This window comes from Platichthys flesus, chromosome 3 (assembly GCF_949316205.1).
Source record: "Platichthys flesus chromosome 3, fPlaFle2.1, whole genome shotgun sequence".
Lineage (NCBI taxonomy): Eukaryota > Metazoa > Chordata > Actinopteri > Pleuronectiformes > Pleuronectidae > Platichthys > Platichthys flesus.
This window is the reverse complement of record NC_084947.1, coordinates 7,482,634-7,498,437: the sequence shown is the minus strand read 5'-3', so window position 1 is coordinate 7,498,437 and position 15,804 is coordinate 7,482,634. Positions and strand designations below refer to the sequence as shown.

At 45.3% G+C, this 15,804-nt stretch overlaps 1 protein-coding gene across 1 annotated transcript; it reads left to right on the top strand.

Annotated features, from left to right (window-relative positions):
* Positions 1-3,594: 3,594 nt before the first annotated feature.
* LOC133940339 (LHFPL tetraspan subfamily member 2a protein-like) lies at positions 3,595-15,803 on the top strand. Its single transcript, XM_062381635.1, has 3 exons — positions 3,595-3,745; positions 12,564-13,288; positions 14,303-15,803. Exons 2-3 carry the CDS (start codon positions 12,877-12,879, stop codon positions 14,557-14,559), a joined length of 669 nt encoding a protein of 222 aa, XP_062237619.1. The 5' UTR covers positions 3,595-3,745; positions 12,564-12,876; the 3' UTR covers positions 14,560-15,803.
* The last annotated feature ends 1 nt before the right edge of the window (position 15,804 follows it).

Sequence of the window (15,804 nt, the reverse complement as noted above, 5' to 3'; positions counted from 1 at the left end):
TGATGGGCACACATATGAGTCAGAAACACATTGAAATAGCTAGATGTTTTTAGATACAATGCAACTCAACATGCACTTTGATTTTGGCCACAGCAGAGACATTGCAGTGTTTTCTTTCTTGTAAATTCCTGACTTTACTCTCTCCTGGCTTGTGTGAGCGGGGGGGTCATTCTGCTCTCACCTTTGTGTCACACTTTATTTCTGTCTCCTGTGTCCTGCTCTGACCTCAATCCCAGCGAAACACTGCATCTTGCTTTGAAAGCCCAACAAAACAAAAGTAGAAAAAATGGATTCTCCTTTTTATTTTTTTCTTCCTTTTTAATGGCAGCTCTCTGACCACACTGCATGTTACTGTTTATGTTTACAGCAATGCACTGAGGCATTTAACCCCTAAATAACTTCCAGAGTGTGCGAGAGAGAGAGAGAGAGGGGGGGGGGGGGGGGGTTATGAGGACCTGAATCTATTTACACAGTCATTATGGGGACAATTAGCCGGTCCCATAAGTAATGAGTTAGGGTCAGGTCGAGGTAAGTGGTAGTTACAGTTAAGGTTAGAGAAGGTCTCCAGGAAATGAATGTAAATCATTGTTTATGTCCTCTGATGTTGTGTGTGTGTGTGTGTGTGTTTGTGCACATGTTTAGTTATGAAGGACAATTTTGGTTTAATACAATCATTGTGAGGACATTTTTGGTGGGTCCTCACAAACTCAAAAGCCTTTTTGGGTGTAAGACTTGGTTTTAGGGTTAGGGTTGGGGCTGGGGTTAGGGTTAGGGTTAGAATTAGGCTTTTGTTGGGTTAGGCATTATGTTGTGATGGTTTAGGTTAGGGTAAGGGGCTAGGGAATGCATTATGTCAATGAGTGTCCTCACTAATTAGGAGAATTGTGAGAAAAACAACTGATTACCCAAATACGCACCAGCATCACCAATCGAGTGTAAGGAATGTTTTCTCTCTTTTCGTCCTTCTAGTTTGTATGTGTGACACAAGATATGACGGTTTGTCATTTACTTATTTTCTGAAAAATCTATTAGCATTTATTTAAATTTATATGAACACATAACATGACATCACCTGATAACTTCCTCCTAAACCCAGAACTGTACAAACCAAGTGCCCTGACTTGTCACAGCTTTGTTCATCCATGCAACACAGGCCTTGTTCACACAAAGGCCTCGAGGCCTCTCTATCCCTCATCTGTGTTTTCAATTTCAAACATGATTTGTTTATTGGTAGCTTTAGTATCATGCACTGCAGATCTATATTTAAGGCCCGGGTGCAATTAACACAATTAGACCAGCCCTTGTTTTCACACACACAAGTGTACACACGTAGAAGCGATGGCAGCACGGCATAAATTCGTAACTTCCTCCCCACAACCACTAACCAGCCGAACCAATCATCTCTCTCTCAGTGACTCCTCAGTCTGGTCCGCGTTTCCCATGGAATTGCGCTACAGCCAAGAACATCTTCCTCCCTCAGAAACCGGCTTGCCACCGGGACCACACTTATCTATTTACAGACTAGTTCTGCCTCCCACAGTGTTCTCAGCCAGCACAACACACACAGACAGATCTGGTGTGGGGAGAGGAAGTCCTGCAGGCCGGGCCCACCAAATGACACAGTGGCCCGGCCACAGTGGAGACGCGAGGCACCTTGTGAGCGAGGAGACCAACGGTAGAAGGCCGTGTCAGGAATGACAAGAGGGCGGCTGCACTTATCGAACTCCCACTTCACTTCCCAGGGAGGAAATGAGAGCTGGTGTTAACAGGCTGGGAAGAGGATTTGATTTCTTGTCTTTTTTTAAAGGTTTTCTAAATAGCTTGCCCAAAATAACAGAAGCAGCGGGGATTCATTAAATACCGATGTGGTGAAACTCAAATTGCACGGTCACAAACACAGCAAAATATGGCTCACACACATTGGTCCTCACCGATGGTCACACTTCATCAGCAAATATGTACCGGGTTAACTTTACCATCTGTTATTTACTGCAGGCATATTTGAGTTTATTGTAAAAATATTTATTCTATTCTGTCCTCAGGGATCATGTGTGTAACATAAGAGTGTGTGAGAAAATAATCTGAAGACGTCCATTTACAGGAAGAACAAGCTGCAGGAAGTGATGATCTGTGCTGAAATGATAAACGAGACTAAATATTCAAACAGTGTGAAAATATGTGTGGGTGGTGTTGGTAGATGCTGCTTTAGTTCTCATAGTATTATGTATGTGTTGTCTCAACATCACAGCTGCATTGCACAATGAGAATCTACTAATATCACCTCCTGAGTAGTCTCTGTTCTTTCATCAACTTGTAAAAGTGGCATCACGTGGAGGCCGCACCTCAGTTACTGTAAAAAAACAATAACTTGATAATAACATTAAGTTCATCACTAGTATAAGCTTTAAAACACAGGTCAGTGCTGTTTGTAAGTTAAGTCAACTTCCCTCTACATATGGATTTTGAGAGTCAGGTAAGATAAACAATCCCACTTTCATATCTGTAAATATGAAACTGGAACCGGTATCGGAGTATTCATGAAATACAGAAAGTGAAAAAAATTGGGACTTTCACCTCTTATCACGTCTAAAAGCTCACTGATAAACATTTGATCCTATTTGTTTAATCTGACTACTGAACCGATTTCCAATATCTTGTGACGGATAATTAGAGGAAGAATTCTCAAAAGAGGCAGTTCTGAATACACGCACATATATTTCTCACTTTATACTTTAATTGCGAGATCAGGCGTTAGCGTTAAAAGGGATCGTGCACCCAAAGATGAAAATGACTCATTATCTACTCACCACTTTGCCGATGGAGGGTGTGCTGAAGTGTTTGAGCCCAAAAAACACTTGTGGAGTTTCAGGGGTAAACAGCGTTACAGCCAAATCCAATACAGTTGAAGTAATTGGTGACCACTTCTTCAAACGTAAAAAACAAACCAAACAGAAACTACCTCCATACTGACTAATAAATACATTTCACCTAAGATATTTTATGTTATATATATATATATATATATATATATATTAAAATGATATGAATCCACATTGACGGATATATTTAATTCTTACATTTCAGTGTATATCCAAATGCATATTGCAATTCTCTTTTGTATTTATAGTACAGCACCTGGTTCGTGCTGTGAAGTTTACTTTAAAAATAAATGTACCAGACTAACTTATCCCTAAGACACATGAGAGGATTCATTGATTTAGTTTCGGGGCGGATCCTAAATAATAATAAAAAAATAATATTAATACTAACCCTTACCCAGGAAAATGGATATTACTCAGACATGTATTTCACAGAGAAAGAAAACATTGCACCGAAACCAGGAACAACTCCTCCGCCTCCTCCTCCTCACCACCATCATCATCATCATCATCATCATCATCATCATCATCATCATCATCATCATCATCTTTCAAATCATCTCTGCAACTTTACTTCTGTCTCTCTCTCTGATGGGTGGGGGAGGGGAAAGGGGGAGGGAGGAGGGCGTGGGGAGGAGAGGAGAAAGGACGACGTCAGTTAGCGAGTGGGATGGCTTTTGTGTGTGTGAGTGTGTGTGTGTGTGTGTGTGTGTGTGTCCCGTCCTGCAGAGAGGAAGCAGCCTCACTGACTGAGCGGTAGGAGAGAGAGCAGGACTCACCCCCGGGAAGAGACGCAGCGTTTCAAAACCAAAGGAGCAGATTCCTCTTCCCTCGCTCCTGCACGAACCTGCTCCCCCCGACTGAACGTGAGTAGCAGAGGAGACGAGGAGGGAACTTGTAGAAGCTGTTCGAGACTCTGGTTCTCGTGCAGCTCTCTTTGTGGCTGCAGATGTGAGCTCTCGCTGACTGAACGAGTCACAAACTGCAGATCTTGGGTTGATTCTCTCTTCTAAGTGTCAGCTGACGTCTTTCTCTCTGGCTGGCGATGGTATTTAAACACTGAGGGTTGGGAGAAGACACATTTGCGTCTGTATTTGCAGCTGGCAACATCTGGCAGCAGTTTGACATCACAGCACCGTGTCTGTTACAGCGGAGGCTCTTTCCTCTCAGCTGCAACATAGAGCATATGCCGGGGACCCCCCTACTCAGAGTGATATGACACAGCCTCTCTTTTTCGCTTCTACTCAGTTGTGTGAAACAATAACACGGGATAAATCTCCTAGACAGATATTTAAAAGTTATTCAAAGTATTTTTACTATATGTCAACTCGTGATTTTTTGAATAGATGAATGTGAAAACTTGTCCTGGACCCCCAGCAGTGTGCCGTAGACTCCCAGGGGTCCGCGCCCGAGGAACGTCCTCCTCTAGAAGCGCCTCTTTAACCAGCACTTGGTTTTTGTTTCTCAGAGTTTCTTCCTCACGTGTCCAGCGTTTGCTCCGCACCTCTTTCCTCTTTCCCCACCACAACCCCGTGTCCTTGAAGAGCAGGGAGGAGGTCCATCTGTGTGTGAGAGCCACCCATGGAGCTCCCTGCCTGACACTAACACACACACACACACACACACACACACACACACACACACACACACCCCGAGAGAGGGGAAGTGGTGCTACATCGTAAGCTAAACAAAATCAGGAACATGCCCAGTGTTTATTCAAACTGAGTTCAAGGACAAACTACAGCACAACAATGAGTTGGAGGAGGGAACCCCCCCCCCTCCCCTGCTCTTTTCTTTTCCCCATCAGCCTGAACAAAGAGGTGCCCTCCAGAACGTTTATCACTAATCAACTTTATGGTGTAGTCACGCTTCAGTGTGTTCTCCCTCGCCTGCCTTCTTTTCTCAGAACGAGCTTTGACAATCTGCGTAAAGACAAGTGCAAACACGTCACATGTCGTTGGACCAAGCGATGGGATGGTGCTGGGAGAGGAGATGTTTTCTCCACGGGGACAGAAACAAGTTGTGCCTCGTGGTGAAAACAACCAATCATTCAAGGAGATAGCCAGTAATATACAGAACCACGGAGATGGTGATGCTATGGTTGTGTTCAGCGATGGAGTTATTCCACTAATGCTCCTTTCCATGTGTACATTGTTGCCTACCAGATGTTTGGAGATGAGTTCTCAACCCAAATGGCTGTGTTCCATATGTTTCAATCCAGATGTATTCCGTGCGCCCAGTTTGTAATTCAGGGCAGGCTCTCCTTTTTAAGTCCCCAGGCTGAAACTGAGATCTCTCTGTGGTGCCATGAGAGTTATTTTTTAAAATTGTTTTCGTGGGTGGATCGAACCATGGCAAACTTTTCTTAACTTTCTTGATTCACATTTTGAGATTGGGCGTTTATAGTTTTCAAAGGTAGAGTCGGGAAATCCATCCATCAACTGAATTGATCAACAATTAAAATCAAATCAATCATCTTCATAGTTTTGTGCCTCTTGTGCTTATGAGATTTTTGGAAATGAGTATAAGACTTACCAATACTTAAAGCAAATGTAATATATAAGGTGAAATAAACGCAACTACACGTTCCTATGAAGAAACTAAGTAAAAAGTTTGAGTGTGCGTCCATCATCTTTTTCAGGAACAAAAAGTGAGAGCAGAAGAAGTGAGGAGGGTGGGAGGCCATGTCGTGCCTGTCATTGTGTGGGTGAAATGTGAGGGTCACTGAGGGGCTTTGTGCGTCAGAAACCGTGGGGCCACAACAAAGTCAGTGTGGGGAGTGAGGGGCCGGTGGGGGTGCTGCACACATTGAATAGGTTAGGGGGCCACAGCGGCCTGCCTTTGAGAGAGAGAGAGAGAAGAAGTGCATTCTGGGCCAACGGTGGCAGGTCTGAGAGCCCCAACAGTGAGGGAGGGGGCCCGGTGTCGGCATGTCTTTGTGCAGCCTTTGTTGAGTTGAGTCGCACAAGATGAAGAGGGATGATTTTATTCAGCCTTCTTTGGCACACACACTCACACTCACACTCACACTCTCTCACACACACACACACACACACAAATGAGCCTGGCTTATACTTTCCTCAGGGGAAGTCATGCGTTTTTTATGCAATTACACCCTGGATGAGTGAGCCCAGGCTGGCACCTTCCACACTTTATGAGTGTGTATTTGTCTTTTTGTTTGTGCGTCAGTAAAGTAGTCAGTATTGTTTCAGCAAGCCGTCGGAGGGGCTTTTAACTGTCGACTTGTTGTTTTACGTGTTGTGGGTGGGGGGGGCCTCTTATTGTCACCGAAACCTCAGGCCCCCCGCTTGTGTTTGAAAGCTAGGACCGCTGCCATGTCTCCACTCTTCATGCACATTTGGGGAATAACATTTTAATGGCGTTTTAGAGCACGGCTAGTTTGCTCGTGTTTAATCTGGGTCTGTAAAATGAATCCAAACTAACCCTGGAGCCCTAAACATGCGTTTCAAGGCGGCCATCACTCACTGGCTGCAGCTATGAGTGTGATTAAGTGTGGCGAATGCTCGGCCATGGGAAACGTTTCCTCCTCTTTGCAGTTCTTTCCTTCACTGTTTACGGAGAGCGAGAGAGCAGTGACTTACATGGTGATGTTTACCAAAAAGAAAAGTTGGTGAAGGTGAAGGTTGTTTCGTAATAATATCAGGGACGAGAACAGCTTTACGTAAACCAGAGAAACTGAACTCATACTTGTGCTTGTTCTCAGTGTTTGGCACTCGTTTCACTGTATCGCTGCTTTGTCTCTGCTTCTATCATGTTGAGAAAACAGGTGGATCTTTGCCTCCCTACAGGTGGAGGTGGGACAATCACCGGGAGCCATAACGTATAACTCTTTAGTGTGTTGTGCATTTTTTGGGGGGGGTGGGGGGGAGGCGTTGCCGTTTCTCAGCCTCTGATGGTTAATGTGGTTTAGTTTTCACACCTTCTCAAATCTGCCTGCTGGGTGCAAATAAATGAGCTGTGATGAAGATGTCTGAGTCGACCCTGCAGGGCATGGGTGTCTCTGCCTGGGCTGATGTTATAGCTTGCCTGCTGCTCTTACATCATCTCCTCTGCCGTGTCCTGACTCATCCTCGATGAACCACTGAAGACTCCTGCAGAGTTTACAAGAGATCGATTGGGAAATCGATTGTGCCAGTGGTGTACGTTCAGTATAAAAGCTACATTGCTTAATTTTCTCTCACTTCACCTAGAGCTCAGCTGCTTGCATTCTTTTAGGAGGGAGGGATACATTAGGTCCTGCCCAACTCTGACTGGATTCATACTAGGAACTGGCTCTCTAGCCCTTGAAATGGTGCCTCTTCTGTGGTTTTGGTTTGATGGTCTTCCTTCCAGCTGGTTCAGATGCATGACCAGACCAGACCAGGCCAGGCGCAGCAGCTTGGGGAACAGATTGCCTTGGTTTGAGGTTTCTGGTTCAGGATCTGTGGGCTAATGGAGTCTCCCAGCCCACATCAGCTGGGAGGGGGTCATCTGATCTGTGTGGGTGATCCATCAGCTCAAATACCCCTTTTCTGAACTGGGACTAGCTCACACCTATTATAAAGAAACCAGAGCATTGCCAGCATCATGTCCATGAATGGAATTTTTTCTTGGAAACTCTTAACTCCTAACCTCCCCTTCGTAGAACAGATCTGGGTCAACTGTGCTTCAGATCTGTCCACCACCCACCCTCAGTCCTCATTCACTGTCCTCCTGTAGACCAGGCTACAATGGCCAGCGCTCATTACCTCAGCACCTTGGCATGCTACCAGCACTGTTGCTGATAACTCAGACCAATTATTCCAGATTTACTACTCAGCGCTCTACTCCAACTAACGGCCAACTGACGGAGCACATGAAGGAAGGCATGCACGGGCAATGTTGGGCTGAAACAGCCTCGGGACATGGGAATTGTGACAGATTGCTTGATATAATAGCATCTCTCCCAAGCATGTAAGCACTTGTATCGTTGTAAAATGTAGAATTGAACTGCACAACAGCTGTTGGCAAAGACGTTGGGGTCAGAAATGCTTGTAATTGATTATCCATGTTGGGCTCTACCCTGGTATCCAAGGCTAATCTCTTCTGGAAGGGTTTCATGTGATAGGGAATCAACGAAAGCTACGTCATGACGGATAGGACCCAATCACAGAGAGATGGTCTGCGTCAGGGTTTCCAAACATCTTCATTTTAGCAGCTCAAGAACTCAAAAAATGTATCTAAAGCAGAGCTGGTCTGTTTTCAAATGAAATCTTAGAAGTGTGGATGTAGCCTTAGATGAAAACCTTATTGACATTATCACAGGCTGCTTGACCAGCAGGTTTTCACAGCCAACATTTTCATCGTTTGTTCACGGCCTGTGTTTTAGCTTTTGTTATAAGTTTGTCTTATAGCAGCGGAGGTTGTTCACGTTGGCTCAAAGATTTAAGGATTGGAAAACTATGTAAGTTGGCTTCAGGCCGTCAATACGTGCGTACATCCCGCGTGGCAAGTTTCTGTCAAGACGGCAGAGCAGTGTGGGAACGAGCAGGTCCCGATTAGAACCACATTACCGCTGATCAGCTTTCATCCTGTGGCGAATCAACAATATCATCCGTCAAACCCAGCGTCGCACGAAAGAAGCACATGACTCCAGGATCTGTCAGTTTTGGTGACGATACATATCTAAGACGGGGGAATCCACAGGCGCACGGAGAGCTGCGGTAACAAAGATCTGAAGATGCGTATCTATCAAAAGCAACTGGGAGGCCGGGATCCTCTCACCCACGGCCTCCTGATCGGCGGTTCATGAATAAGTCAGAACCCGGAGCGTCTGAGGTGCCGTGAAGTGTGAAATACTCTTCGCTCAGCTCTCACACGAACAAAGAGAAAATCTTGACCCTGCCAGGAAAATGCTGTTCAAGCACATTCCCAGAACAACCAGCAAACAAGCGGAAAGAATTCATCAGTTTCAGGATGTAGTGACCTTTATGCCCGCTCAATGACACTTCAACACACACACACACACACAGGCAGGACATTCATGCATGCAACCACACACACATACAAATGACCTCTTGATTAGTGAAACATATGATGATCAAATGCATTACGTCACCAAACGATTTATCTAAACGTTGATATCCATGGCCAGAGGGAATGGGAATTATTATGGCCCCCTCAGAATATTTTTACCAATAAAGACGACTTTATTCATTTATAGTTATCGGGACCCAAAAATAAGTGTTTCAGGAACAACTCAACAACCCAACCTTCAACATTTTTGGTCAAGAAAATTCTTTCTCTACTAGATACTTCCTCTGAGTACTCTACTAATTCTCTTTCCCCCTCTGAAGCCTCCTCCAGTTTCCATCTCTCTCCGAGTGCAGCCTTTCAGTGAGACTACAGAGAACCACGATGAGGTATAAGTGAGCAGATTTCCTGTAAGTGCAGGGGGCAGATCACACATGGTGCCTGCCGGCTGCATGTTTAGGCTCCATCCCTGTCGTTTCAAGAGGCAGAGCTGCTAATTTGTGGGCATTGTAGTCTTAACAGACAGCAGCACGGTGCCCGGGCCGGGACGAACTATAATCAGCTGCGAGCACAAGACTCCACTAAAAAATACTCCAGCACAGAGAGACTCGAACTGTAGCCTGGGTGGCTGTCTATGGTGCAGACATGATGTGTTCAAGCTCAAAAGACGATTGATTCAGGTTGCACACCCATTTAAAAACCTACATTTCTAAAAACCCTTTTGTCATGGGAGCTTTACATAATGCTAAAACACGAATCCGGCTTAGCGAGTGCAGCCCTTTGCAGAATGGAGACTGTGATAACAATAAGTACGGCCATGGTCGGGAACAAACTCAAGGACTATAATAGAAAAGGGAAACTCCCCAAACTGTCTCCAAACACATAAACACACTTCAAGCACCTGATTATTTTGTTCTCTGCCTTCTCCAAACAACTAAAACCACTGGACGTAGATTCTCAGATGACAACATGTTTCTGCAAACATTGATTTGATGCATTGTGTGTAAACCTGAGTGACGGATGAAGGTTTACATTGAATTAAGACATCTTGGGAGATCGTCCTCTTGTTGCTTGACTGTGCCTCCGAAGCTGTTAGACAGAAACCGCTTCCTGTTCGTTGCGGCCATTTCCTTCTTGTTTTTGGCTGATAATAAATAGTCATAATGCTGCAGCTCCTTTATGCTGTGACTCCACTCAGATCTGCTGAAAGACACCTCTCTCAGTGTGTCATCGAGGTGGGTCATTATATGCAGACTGTGTGTTGTGGCTGAGGGTTTGTGTAATCTCTAATTAGGATGCAAAAAATGTAGAACGAGACGAAAGCAAAATGTCCGTCATGCGTGTGCCCCTGAAATTCTGCAGTGGAGGGAATGAGAGGAGCGTGGAGGTTCCAGATAGACATCGCTGTCAAACTGGAGACAAAGCAAAGCTGTGCACAAACAGGCACATCTCTCTATACCAGAGGGGAAAAAACCTGCAACAGAACAGAATGAAAACACAACCGTGACCTGAAGGACATCCAGGATCCCGCTGAACTAAATCACACCCGCATTCCAAGAGTTGCAAATCCCATACCTGCTCCTCAGATGCTGTCACGCCTCTCGACTTTATTATCATGACCCAGTTCTGCTGGTTTCCAGTCGACCCCAACGTCGGAGGAATCAGTCGTCCTCTTTTAGCTGAATGAGATAATACTTGTTTTGTCGCCTGGGAAATGTCTGAAGCTTTTTTTTTTGCCTTGAACTGACTCCAGATCATATCTGACTATGTAAAGCATCAGTGTTCATTCCTTACAGATGTGGCGGGATGATCTACCTTCCTGGCCGTGAGGTTATGTGCAACCTAATACCACACTCATTCCCCTCAGGGCAACAAGAGTGAACTTTTCATCACCACCGAAGTGACACATACACCAAGAATTGGGTTGATGATTTAATAGAACAGCCCACACTTATCAGTTGTATTGCTTTTGTAGTAATACGCCTCCTTTTTAATTGAAGTGATAAAGTGAAGTGATAAAAACTTACTTAAAACGGAGAAAGTTGCTTCACCCAAAATACAACAAACAAAAAAAAATTCTCGCTAACATCAGATGTTGAGATACCTGCTCACACCTGAGAACAAAGGTGGGGGAATAAGAAAAGTTAAGAGTTATATTCAAATAATTTGACTGCTGTTTGTCTTTCTAAAACGGGCACTTACACAACTTTGTCCTCCTCAAGGCCCAACAGTCCCCTTCAATTCAAACAAGCTGCCTCAAAATACACACACCAGTTCAATAAATATGCATTTTTTTCAGTTAAAAGGAAACAAATAATAATAAATGCAATGTTAAATAGGATGAACAACGTTACTGGAACCAAACACGTGATCTGAATATACACCAAAATTGAATCATCTCTTCCTTTACCCATACTTCATCCTTTCACTAAGTTCCGTAGTGATCCATTGAGTCGTTATTGTATAATCTTGATGAAAAAACAAACTTGCTTTAATAAGTATCAGTAGAAAGTAGAACCTAGTTCTTAAGAATCAGGACACGCATTGGATTTAAAAAAAAAAAAATTAAATATATATAAGGCTTGTCTCCGGTATTCATATTCATTCAGCTGTTACAGATATTTTATTTGCCGCTGAATTGCTAAGGTTATAATCAATATATTGAAACCTGGGCAAATGAAACCAACACTATCTGCACAGCTAGAGACCATCAGAGAGGAGCTGGAAAGAGCTGACGTCCTGAGACACCTCGTCCCTCGCGGCTGTGTCCAGGCCAAAAATGTCCCTGCAACTAAATCATAACATAGCAACAGTATCCCTCTCACTTTGATTGGGACGTATACACACTTTCCTCGAACACAACACACTTGAACACTGACACACACACACACTTGATTGGGGGGAGCTCTGAATGTGTCATCTGTTACGAATTTGTAATCAAGTTTTGAATTCTGTTGAATAACGAACAAAGGCTATTTGACATTTTTTAGTGCAGCGTCAAAAACAGCAAGAAAGATTGTCCCAGTAAAACCAGTAACCACTCCCCTTCATTTATCTCCCGTATTCAGACTGTTATCTCACCAGTGAAATGGTGAACTGGATGACGCCGCTCTGCCCCATGTCGTGTGTGTGCTTGCCACAGCCGTCAGGATCTGGCATGCAGGGCTGTGCGTTACTGTCAAATGTGGCGTGCTGTAACAGAGCTCTGCGCTGATCTGTGTTGACAGCTGCTCAGCAGCAAAACACACACGGCTCCTGTCATTTTACAGATAAAATCAAACGCACAAAGACCTAGTAATCACCAGGAAAATGACGACAGTATAAACTTTGGCATCTCCAGCAGTCGTGTGTACGTGTGTGTGTGCGTGTGTGTGTGTGAGTCACTGGGACTGTTGGAACAACAGACATCTGGAAGTGTGGCTCATGGCACACTCACAGCTATTAGTGAATTTGAAGTAGCACTTTGTGGGAAGAATCTTGGTGGAGGATGAGTTTGTTATAGTTGGAAAAGTGGCCGTTCAGAGGGGTGTCCACCAAACCCAAGGGGGCTGGATGATTCATAGCTGATGGGAAATGAGAGTGCCCCCCCCCCCCATCATGCACAGTAGTTACTCACAGTTCTTATGTGAAGAGTCTCTTTGTGTCTCTGACCCTCATCATGTGTCTCTACAGGTCTCCTCTTCAGATGAAGCCATGGCTGAGGGGAGCTGCTTCGGTGCGTTGTAGCTGTTTGGGATGACCAGGGCTGAGCCTCACGTCTCAGAGGGAGAGGGACACAGCGAGGAAGAAAGAATCGCTGGAGGAGAGAAAACATCTGCTGGGAGAGGATAAGATCAGCAGCCCATCTGGATCTGAACAGGGAACCTACTGGACCTCTCTCCGTGGAAGAAAAGGAATTTCCGTCACTTCTGAGGAGCTTTAACAGACTTTAAACTTTTCTTTTTTTCATTCACTGGTTGTTACCGTTCCAAGAGGGGCAAGCGTCATGTGCCATGTCATTGTAACGTGCCGCTCCATGCTCTGGACACTGCTCAGCATTGTGGTGGCCTTTGCTGAGCTCATCGCCTTCATGAGTCCTGATTGGCTGCTGGGATTCCCCCGCTCGGACTCCGGTGTGAGTGGTGCGGGGGTGGATCCCGGGGAGTACCGGCCGTCGCTCGGCCTCTACAGCCGCTGCCTGCAGGTCGGGGCGCGGGGAGTGGGGGTGAGCTGTGGGCCGTACGCCTGGACGTTCGGGGAAGTGGCCAGTGGCTTCTGGAAGGCGGCCATGTTGTTTCTGGCCGCTGGGACGTTGGTGCTGGGCTGCGTGGCCTGTCTCTCCATCTTCAGCTTGTGTTTCCAGAGCATCCTGAAGAAGAGCATATTCAACATCTGTGGGCTGCTGCAGGCTATCGCAGGTGAGATCTTCTACACAAACTGTGAAATCGATGCCACGCAAGTTGTAATGTCTATCATTTGAGTTTGTATGGCATTTTGCCCTAATTGAGCTGTGCAGACAGAGAGGAAACTTTGATGGAAAAGAGAGAAAGAGAGATGTTTCAAAGGTTGTCAGTGTTATTCGGTATCAGCACTTAACTCTGAATGAAATGATTTGGTGGCGCAACTGTCAACAGTAAAAGTTGTCAGGTAGTCAACGGTCAAGGGTTTTGGGGGCGTAGCTTTGACGAGGGGGCCAATGGGAGGAGGTGGATTGTACCAGTCGTTGCCTGCTTTTCACCAAACTGTCCAGGATAACCAACCTTAGCTTTACGAGCAAACAAGGTACAACATTTTTATATCTATCTATATATATATATATATAGATAGATATGCAACAATTCCCTCTGAAAATAAACAAAATTAAATGCATGTTCTTTTTTATTAGCATCCTCTAAACTGCATGTTCTGCGACTGACAAACTCAGGAACTTAAACTAAATCTCATATGTTGTCGAGTCTCGTTTCAACAGTGTTGTATCTACGTTGGCATATGGTCTATCGTGCTTACACGTCTCTGCAGGCACATGGCTTTTTTTTTGTTTTTGTTTTGCCACATAGCCTCGAGGGAATTTTCGTGCAGGTTTTACGAGGTGAAGGATCTGAGTTTACAAGTTGGCAACGTCGACGGGCGTTCCATTACATGTTCCCTAATTGGGGCGTCTCTCTGCATGTTTCTCTCAACAATAAGCTCCCACAGGTGGGTTGGGCTGGACTGGGTCATCGGTCATTATGTGACATCACTGAAGGGGCCGTTCAAACCGGGCCTCAAGCTCCTCTCATCACAAAATAAAACGCTTGTTGCCTGAAAAAACGAAATATTCACCAGAGCTGAGTCACCACCGGCTGCACCATGATCTGTTTGTACTTTCAGTCGCAGTGTTTACCCGAACGTGACTAAACCCCCTTCGTGTCCTCCTCTCCCCTCCCCTCCAGGCCTGCTGCTGATGGTGGGCCTCATGCTGTACCCTGCCGGCTGGGGTTCAGAGAAGGTCATCGGCTACTGTGGCCCTGATGCCTCGCCCTTCAGGCCGGCTCTGTGCTCGCTCGGCTGGGCGTTCTACGCGGCGATAGGAGGAACACTGGCGACCTTCCTGTGCTCTGTTCTGTCCGCGCAGGCTGAGGTCGCCACCTCCAGCGATAAGGTCCAGGAGGAGATCGAGGAGGGGAAGAGTCTGATATGCCTGCTCTGAGCCTCCAGGGACGTTGGGACGACATCCTTCTCTCTAATAGAGTGATTTTCTTCACGAATCAGCTGATTGTCGAAAAGATAAATGCTTGGTAACAGCTTTTTTTAAACATTAGGTGGTGTACTCACTTGCTGAAGCCCACCTGAGGCCAAGAAACGTCATCCATACACTTATTCTGTGTTTTTTTCTTTTTGGGGGTTTATTTTTTACCAAGATACTGTTTATTCTTGTTATAATTCTTGCCGTAAACAAACCACTGTACTAGGATAGCAGGAGATAAGCGCGTGTGCTGTTGTGGACAGGTCCGACACTGCTGCCAGTGAAACAGTGTGTAGGATTGTAAATGTCATTAAAATGTTCATTTACACGGTTCACCTGCAAACCTCAACAAACCACTGAATACTAGCAGATGTGCCCACTAAAGTAAAACCCCAACAATGTGTGTCTGTGTGTGTGTGTCTTTGTGTGTGCGTGTGTGTGTGTGTGATAGGCGTTAACTGTTGAGGTTTCCAAACGTCCAAATGCTCTGATTCTGCAGCTCAGCAGGACAGTGAGATTTAAGGGATTTGCTGACTTCAAAAGATGTTCCTTCGCTTAAATGGATTTTTCGTGGCTCTATCTTAATAACTGGCCGAGTGTGTGCGGAGACTTTCCATATGTCTCACTGTGGTGTGCTTTCACAGGCGTGGGGGGGGGGGGGGGGGGGTGCTCTCAGCGAGATAAAGCCGACTGCACCACAGCTTATCACAAGCTACCTGACGTGAAGAGAACCATGCAAGACAAGATCTGGCTCTGGAAAGAGATCCGAGACATGAAACAATGGGAGAAAATTCAAAAAGCCTTTGATATGGATGAAGGCAAAAAACTCCCAGTGGCTCATGGGAGATTCCGCCTCAGACTTTCTTTCAGAGCAGACCTCCTTAGTTTGGGAGATTCAGAGCATTCCTGTTCCCTATTAGCACCTGATGTCGTGCTTTGCACTTAACCCCTGAGCTCATTTCACATTGCTACACAAGTCGCTGTATAGATCTAATGCTTTTTTCTCCATTGTAGATGAGATGTGCAATAATTGAACTGTAGTGTGTTTTGCTGAAATCACGAATCAATGATTGTCCGCTGTTTTTTGTTACATTAACAAAAGAGTGACGGTGTCTGTGGAATGTTGTGTGACGCTGCAAGCTCAAGAGATTGATGGTGTGTGATTAGAGACACAGTCTGTACTCAAATAAACCAGGCCTCCTCCTGTAC

What these genes read in the sequence shown, in the direction of transcription:
- LOC133940339 (XM_062381635.1), top strand. Translation starts at nt 12,877, where the DNA reads ATGTGCCATGTCATTGTAACGTGCCGCTCCATGCTCTGGACACTGCTC. An exon ending in GCTGCTGCAGGCTATCGCAG is followed by an intron (nt 13,289 to 14,302) that starts GTGAGATCTTCT and finishes CCTCCCCTCCAG; the next exon opens with GCCTGCTGCTGATGGTGGGC.